The 8,646-nt window shown below is 47.1% G+C and overlaps 1 protein-coding gene across 2 annotated transcripts; it reads left to right on the forward strand.

Moving 5' to 3' along the window:
- The first annotated feature begins 180 nt into the window (after window positions 1-180).
- Window positions 181-7,701, forward strand: zftraf1 (zinc finger TRAF-type and ring finger containing 1). 2 transcript variants are annotated; one of them, XM_036953159.2, is made up of 6 exons: window positions 181-2,235; window positions 2,938-3,032; window positions 3,194-3,337; window positions 3,863-4,074; window positions 4,216-4,394; window positions 4,475-7,701. In XM_036953159.2, the coding sequence occupies exons 1-6, from the start codon at window positions 1,933-1,935 to the stop codon at window positions 4,685-4,687; spliced, it is 1,146 nt and encodes a 381-aa protein (XP_036809054.1). In that variant the 5' UTR covers window positions 181-1,932; the 3' UTR covers window positions 4,688-7,701. The 2 variants fall into 2 exon arrangements, with proteins under 2 accessions (XP_036809054.1, XP_036809053.1); XM_036953158.2 differs by having other exon boundaries at window positions 3,863-4,083; window positions 4,475-4,967.
- Window positions 7,702-8,646: the final 945 nt, after the last annotated feature.

An 8,646-nucleotide genomic window follows, 5' to 3' on the forward strand; every position in this document is an offset into this window, starting at 1 on the left:
TCTCAAACACATAAACCTAAATAGAATGGTCGTAATAACTACCATCGACACTCACAGAATTACACAACAGACAGACAAGGCTTACTCAAACTCTAACCCCACCTGCTCACTTTCTTCTCTGGCTCACGAGTTAATATGGGTGTTTCAGATACAAGACAAACATTTATGGCAAAGTTTTCCTTTGAGAGTATTTTATTTTGAGTGACCAAATAGTGTAATAACAGTGTAATGATCCTTAACAAGATCACAAAAACTGGGTCCTCTGGGGGTGGCCTATCACTGAATGTATCAGTCTATTAGCCTACATCATTTGACAAATGAAGGATAGGCCTATTGTTAGCACTGTTTGTAGGCTAGCCTACACTGTGTGTACAAAACATTAAGAACACCTGCTCTTTCCATGACATAGACTGACCAGGTGAATCCAGGTGGAAGCTTTGATCCCTTATTGAGGTCACTTGTTAAACCAATGTAGATGAAGGGGAGGGGACAGGTTAAATAAGGATGTTTAAGCCTTGAGACATGAATTGTGTATGTGTGCCATTCAGGGGGTGAATGGACAAGACAGAATATTTGAGTGCCTTTGAACGGCCTATGGTACTAGGTGCCAGGCACACTGGTTTGAATGTGTCAAGAATTGCAACACACCATGGTCTTTCACGCTCAACAGTTTCCCGTGTGTATCAAGAATGGTCCACCACCCAAAGAACATCCAGCCAACTTGACACAACCGTGTGACGCATTGAACATATGCCAGCATCGCCACGTAACGCTTTTGACACCTTGTAGAGTCCATGCCCCAACAAATTGAGGCTGTTCTGAGGGCAAAAGGAGGAGTACAAGTACAACACAATATTACAAGGTGTTCTTCATGATTTGCACAGTGTATATTGTGCAAGGGCAGGGTCAACCAAGGGTTTTCTGGTAGCATGATGTGTCTGGCCATTTCTGGCTGTGTCCAGGAAGGTGACGCCATGCTGGTGAGGTGACGCGCCCCATTTTAGTTAAATTCATCCTACCAGTATATTCATTCAGTCACTGGTCCGACCACGCTGACCCTGCAGACAGCCACTACGCATGCGCATCCACACTCTTTCCCCCCCCCCCCCCCCCCCCCCCCCCCAAGTCATCTGATACAACAAAACATTCCACTGATAGCCAATCCGCGATGCAGCCCAGGGACTGGCAAGAAAGGCCATAACAGCTACTGGCAAAATATTGACAGTTTCTCCGAAACTCGGGCTTAGTTTTTTTGTGACCTTGGCTAAGTAACACCAGTAAGGATCGGAAATCCTTAGCGCCGAGCTAGGGTGTAGTGAAGTCGGGGAGAGGAAGAGGCGACCGTCCGGACAGGAGAAAAACAAAGATGGCTGTGTAGTTAGAGAGTAGTCCCAGCGAACTGTCTGAACATATCTCTGCTTTTTCCAAAACTGACACTTCCCGGGGGCCGGTGGATAGTGAGCTGGTACAGGGGTAAAGCCATTAACCGATCAGCCGAACCGGGCAGTTGCTGAACGTCCGCTCACGCGCTGGCACGGCAAATAAAAGAATGGTCAACACAAAAACATCTGACGGGGTGTTTTGTTATAGCTAGACAGCGGAGAGAACTGGAGTGTTTTGTGAGCTTGATACCTATAGCCTAGTAGCTAGCTGAATTTCGCTTATCTGCCAACATCGCTAAATATCCATCTACAAAAAACGATAATCAAATAACAATTTAGGATATTCCAGAACGTTACGCGAGGGTTCGTGATTCTAAATTCCAAGCGCGTTATTGCGTAACATTGCCTACGAACAGGCACGCTATCTAGCTAGCCAACTGACCCTGAGCTGGGTGGCTTGGTTTTCCCTTGCCTGTGACGTTAAACCTGCCAGCTAGGTAACATTTGTGACGGGTAGCTAGCTAACGCCTGACAATCACCACCACCCACCATGTCCTCGGTGGAAGAGCGGGGAGAGGTGGGCGTCGCGGCCACCCCAGGCTCCTCCTCAGGCGGCCTGGGTGTTGTGGCGGTGGGGGCAGCCCTGGAGGCAGTCGTCGGGGGGCCGTCTATGCTGGAGGAGGTGAGCATCCGGAGAGGAGAGGGGCTCGGTCCCGAGTCGGATCCGGACGAGCCGCCGCCCAAGAAGCGGATGAGACTGCCGGAGGGAGAGTCGGGAAAGCTGGAAGAGAGGCTGTATTCAGTCCTGTGCTGCACTGTATGCCTAGACCTGCCCAAAGCCTCCGTGTATCAGGTAAATACTGTCACAAACACGCCTGTCCCTGGCCTACTGACTTTGGCCCTCTTGTCAATGCTAGCTAACTTCGTATGAAGTAAGCCTAACTAACATGTCTGTTAGTTAGCTAACTAGGCTGTCAGGCAAGAAGTGGGGGTTGAAGACAGTTTGTAGACTGAGCACCACCTGTCATGGACTGTAACGACAGGCGAAGAGTTGTAGGGCCCAGGGCCGCAGCCTAGCAGCTACGTTAACTCTGTAGCTAACTTGTTCAGGAGGGTTAGCCAGAGCTCAGCGCAGTGCAGAGAGATGATCTGATCTATAAATCATCTGGATGTAGATAGCTAGGTGTCTGAAATGGCTGCCGATTCTATTCAGATTAGCCAACAACAAGACATGAACAGATACAGATGTGTGGATCCCAGGCTGCCCCCTAGGAGTTAGGAATAGGCAAACCCCAACACATCTGCATGTAACACTGAATGAACATCCTGCCTCACACCCAGTTTACACCTGTGTCATTACTGTGGTTTGGTACTGAGTAGTATGCCCTCAAATAACACCTGCTCTCCCCACCCCCAAAGACTGGTTAGAAAAGATGGCCATTCTCTGTACTATGCATTTTTCTATAGCGTATGAACACGGATTTATAAAGACGACTATCCACAGTATGGACACACCAAACACACCTACATTAACTATTTCCTCTCTGCTCTACAGTGCACCAACGGTCACCTGATGTGTGCTGGCTGTTTCATCCACCTGCTGGCTGACTCTCGTCTGAAAGAGGAGCAGGCCACGTGTCCTAACTGCAGGTCTGTACACACAGTTTATAAATACAGTTGAATTGAGTGAGTGATTGACTGATTTAGGTGACTCTGTTTTAAGTGTGAGATTAGTAACCGCTTCTCTATACAAATATAATTGGATTGACTGGTTGATTGATTACCCCCCCCCCCCCCCCTTCTCCCTTTAGGTGTGAGATCAGTAAGTCCCTGTGTTGTAGGAACCTGGCTGTAGAGAAGGCTGTGAGTGAGCTGCCCACAGACTGCCCCTTCTGTCTCAAACAGTTCCCTCGCTCCAGCCTAGAGAGGCACCAGAGAGAGGAGTGTCAAGACAGGTACTCACCTCATTGGTATTCACGCACACACACACTTTGTTTTTCTATCCTCGTGGGGACCTACAATGTATTTGTAGAAACATGGTTTGCTTAGGCCTTGGGGAGGGAGGGGATATGACTTGCTGCTCTTCTGAAAAGAAAACAGCTGATCTACTTACTGACCAAACTGATTACAGGGTGTGTGTGCGTGCCTGTTCTGTTGTTGTTATGACGATCAGATGACCCTGCTGCAGGTGTTACTGACAACCAGCAGAAATTATACAGCCGGTCCCAAATCACTTCTTACCCCTCCCCCTCTGCCCTAACCCCTCCATGTTTGTAGATCTATAGGGTGATGGGTATAAGCAGTGCAGTGGTGGAGATTGTACCATATTCCTTACAGATCTGCAGAAACTAGGGGGTTGGACCAAGGGGGAAGGGTAGGAAGCAATTTGGGACTGGCTGATAGACACAAAACAAATTTGCTTATGGTCTTATTCCTCCTTATGATTGGCCCTAAACTCCCACCTCCTGATATGTTGCCAGGGTGACACAGTGTAAGTACAAGCGGATTGGCTGCCCGTGGAAGGGGCCGTTCCACGAGCTGCCGGCCCACGAGGAGGAGTGCTGCCACCCCACCAAGACTGGCACAGAGCTGATGGGCATCCTGGGGGAGATGGACCAGAGCCACCGCAGAGAACTAACCCTTTACAACTCTATATTCTCCCTGCTCTGTTACGAGAAGATTGGCTTCACAGGTAGGCTAGGTACACAGTACGCACTGTCTTACACACCATACCTGACTACCAGGACAATCGTTCCTATCGTTCTTGAAGGACCAGTCACACACATAGAAAACATGGATCTCTCTAATTCATTCCTACCTCTCCCCTGCGCAGAGGTCCAGTTCCGGCCGTACCGCACCGATGACTTTATAACCCGTCTGTACTATGAGACTCCTCGTTTCACCGTGTTGAACCAAACCTGGGTTCTGAAGGCCAGGGTCAACGACTCTGAACGCAACCCTAACCTCTCCTGCAAACGCACCCTCTCCTTCCAGCTCATCCTCAAGAGCAAGGTACACACTCACTGAACTTATGCGCGCACACTCACTGACGTACACACACTCTCTCTCGCTAACCCTCCTCCTCTCTGTAGGTGAACTCCGCTATAGAGTGTTCCTTCCTGCTGTTGAAAGGTCCGTACGATGACGTGAGGATCAAGCCTGTGATCCACCACCACGCGTTCAGCAACGACACCAACGAGACAGACTACGTCCCCCTGCCCATCACCGACTCTGTGGAGTGTAACAAACTACTGGCTGCCAAGAACATCAACCTTCGACTCTTCATCTTCCAGATCCAGAAATAGACGGGGGGGGGGGGGGGGGGGAGAAAGAGGGGTAGAGGAAGGGGGAGAGAGGACCGAGAGAGGGGTAGAGGAAGGGGGAGAGAGGACCGAGAGAGGGGTAGAGGAAGGGGGAGAGAGGACCGAGAGAGGGGTAGAGGAAGGGGGAGAGAGGACCGAGAGAGGGGTAGCGGAAGGGGGGAGAGAAGACTGAAAGAGGGGCAGGGGAAGGGGGGAGGAGAACGAAGAGAGGGAGAGCTTGTTCACCCCCTGAAGTTTGAGATTAAAGTGATACACCACTGAACCACTGATACCTCTTTACACAGACACACACACCACTGGCTGACATACTTCTGAGAGTTTTATAGAACCCTAACTTGGGGTGCTTTCATTGTTGCTATGAAGACAAGGTGGTGTTGCCAGGGGAATTTGTCTGTAGAGACTGACATGGTTCTTCCTATGGAGACGGGGATGTTGCTAGGGGAGAGAGGGTGTTGTTGCTATGGACTCAGTGGTGACACCTGAGCCTACGGTAGCACATACAGTGCATTCGGAAAGTATTCAGACCCCTTTCCACATTTTGTTACGCTACAGCCTTATTCTAAAATAATTATTCTACACACAATACCCCATAATGACAAACCAAAAACATGTTTAGAAATTTTATTATAAATAAAAACTGAAATAGCACATTTACATAAGTATTCAGACCCTTTACTCAGTACTTCGTTGAAACACCTTTGGCAGCGATTACACCCTTAATTCTTCTTGGGTATGACGCTACAAGCTTGGCACACCTGTATTTGGGGGGTTTCTCCCCATTCTTCTCTGCAGATCATTTCAAGCTGTGGAGCAGGTTTTCATCAAGGATCTCACTGTACTTTGCTCCGTTCATCTTTCCCTCGATCCTGACTAATCTCCCAATCCCTGCCACAGATGGTGCCAGGTTTCCTCCAGACGTGACTCTTGGCATTCGGGCCAAAGAGTTCAATTTTGGTTTCATCGGACCAGAGAATCTTGTTTCTCAAGGTCTGAGTCCTTTAGGCAAATGGGCTGTTAGGTGGCTTTTCCTGAGGAGTGGTTTCTGTCTGGCCATTCTACCATAAAGGCCTGATTGGTAGAGTGCTGCAGAGATGGCTGTCCTTCTGGAAGGTTCTCCCATATCCACAGAGGAGCTCTGACAGAGCTCCAATCGGGTTCTTAGTCACCTCCCTGACCAAGGCCCTTCTCCCCCGAATGCTCAGTTTGGCCAGGTGGCCAGCTCTTGGAACAGTCTTGGTGGTTCCAAATTTCTTCCATTTAAGAATGATGGAGGCCACTGTGTTCTTGGAGACCTTCAATGCTGCAGAAATGTTTTGGTACCCTTCCCCAGATCTGTGCCTCGGCACAATCCTGTCTCGGAGCTCTATGGACAATTCCTTCGACCTCATGGATTGGTTTTTACTTTGACATGCACTGTGAACTGTGGGACCTTATATAGATGTGTGTGCATTTCCAAATCATGTCCAATCAAATGAATTTACCACAGGTGGACACCAAGTTGTAGAAACATCTCAAGGATGATCAATGGAAACGGGATGCACCTGAGCTGAGTTTTGAGTCTCATAGCAAAGGGTCTGAATATTTATGTAATAAGGTATTATAAATAAATAAAAAATGCAAACTTAAAAAAAAAAAAAAATGTTTTCACTTGTCATTTTGGGGTATTGTGTGTAGTAGATTGATGAGGACATTTTTTCATTTAAATCATTTTAGAATAAGGACGTAACAATGTTTTTTTTTTTTTTTAAATCAAGGGGTCTGAATACTTTTCGAATGCATTGTACCAACCAAAGCAGGATGGTCCGCGCGTGTTCCAAAGATGTGAATTTTGAATTCTGTTGACCACTCAGTTAGTTTGTCCAATGGAGAGGTAAAGGGTGTATGTGTGTCTTTGAGCCACCTGTATACACACACACTCACTTGCTCCCTGACCTGATCCTAGTCTGTGTGTTTAGGACAGGTGTTCATTTTGTATCTGAGAGCAGCCAAGACCAGAGCCAAGATGGCTGTGTTTTGTCCTTTGACACACAGGAGAGGTGTTCTGCATGCTCCTTTTTAATTAGCCCTTTAAACATTAGTTGTGATTTATATATTAACGTTATAAGCTAACTTATACCAATTCATATTTACTTTTAACCCTGAATATTTAAATACCTGTGAACTTTTCCTTTGTAGTTAGTTTTTTTTGTTTTTTGTTTTTTGTGTGTGTGTGTGTGTGTGTGTGTGTGTGTGTGTGTGTGTGTGTGTGTGTGTGTGTGTGTGTGTGTGTGTGTGTGTGTGTGTGTGTGTGTGTGTGTGTGTGTGTGTGTGTGTGTGTGTGTGTGTGTGTGTGTGTGTGTGTGTGGAGAGACAGATTAATTTTGGGCCCAAGTGAACACATCCCTATAAACACACATGTGGACTCCTCCCTCTGCTCTGGTTGGTCTGTACTAGAGACCTGCTAGAATTGGAGAACCCCAGCTTGCTCTGAGAGAGGGGAAGCCCGGGGTTTGAACCCAGTTTGTCTGCGTGCCACGAGACTGTGTTGGTCCTCTGAGCTGAAGTGTAGGCATTAGCTTGGGGAGGTACCCCAAGTCTTCTAGTCTCAGATAAGGTTATTGGCGATGGGAGGGTGGTTCATCTCAGAGAGAGGGAAAATATAACCTGAATGGTCCACCAGCTCAACCTTGTTCTAGAGGACTAGACCATGACTCCGGTTCTAAAGGGGGAGAACCCTTTGGGGCAGTGTGTGTGTGAGAGTGTGTGTGTGTGTATAGGGGGTGGGTGTGGTGCATTACTATGGTGACATGTTTAGAGCGTTAGACTTACTTGAGTGACGCTATGATGATGAGTGACATTACTAAAAGTAGAATCTACTGTGATAGGTCAGGAGTAAAGACCAGGCCTATCTAGGGCTTGTATTCTGTGTTTTAATGCTTTTTGTCTCTATACCAATAGACTCACTGACTCATCTCACTATGGCTGCCTTTTTATTAAAGATCATGGAAACTGAAAAATACATTCCTCTCCTGTGAGTGAGTGACTGAGTGTGTGTGAGTGTGTGTGTGTGAGTGAGTGTGTGAGTGAGTGTGTGTGTGTGAGTGAGTGTGTGTGAGTGTGTGTGAGTGAACGTGTGTGAGAGTTATCCAAATTGTTAACTGCTGAAACTAGTGACAATGAGGATGATAACCCCTTTGGTCGGTCACGTATACTAAGTTTTGCTTTGCTTACTTCAATACTGTGGTGTGTATTATGTCATTTTATGGAATTAGATGGCAGTGTTTGTGTTCCTGGGTCACTTCCGGGGCTATACTCACCAATGCCGACTGGCCACCTGTAGGGTGCCATGAAGCCAAATTGCCAAGCAGACAGCTTACATCCCTTTGCATTTTGAAAGACGGGGGGAGGGGAGTTGTGAGGTGTCTCCCCCACACTGACAGAAGCCAGGCAGAACGTGTGTGTTTTATACATTTGTGTTTGTCTCATCATTGGCCATGTTGCATCAGTAAAGGTTTGTGTGTGTGTGAGAGAGTTAGTGATGGAGACCATGAGAGTGAGTGAGGGAGAAAGACAGATACTGAGCAGAAAGGGTGAACTAAAAAAATTGCCACACGAAATGTCTTAATAGAGTGGTTTTGTCTTTTTTTAAACCTCACATCACTCTTTTCCTTTCTGCAAAAGGGACAGCAGTGGTTATTATGGTAGTGGGTGTCCTCATCTACTACAGATCCTACTGTCCCACAACCACTAACTCCTCGATGGACCCTTAAGAGTGAAGACAAGACTTTGGAGACAGGACCATAACAAAAGGTGTAAATATACTGAAATATATATAAATGCAACATGCATCAATTTCACTGAGTTAGTTCATAAGGAAATCTGTCAATTGAAATCAATTCATTAGGCCCTAATCTGGATTTCACGACTGGAAATACAAATATGCATCTGTTGGTCACAGATGC

The sequence above is a fragment of the Oncorhynchus mykiss genome, chromosome 18, assembly GCF_057628025.1.
Source record: "Oncorhynchus mykiss isolate SJ-2025 chromosome 18, ASM5762802v1, whole genome shotgun sequence".
Taxonomy (NCBI): domain Eukaryota; kingdom Metazoa; phylum Chordata; class Actinopteri; order Salmoniformes; family Salmonidae; genus Oncorhynchus; species Oncorhynchus mykiss.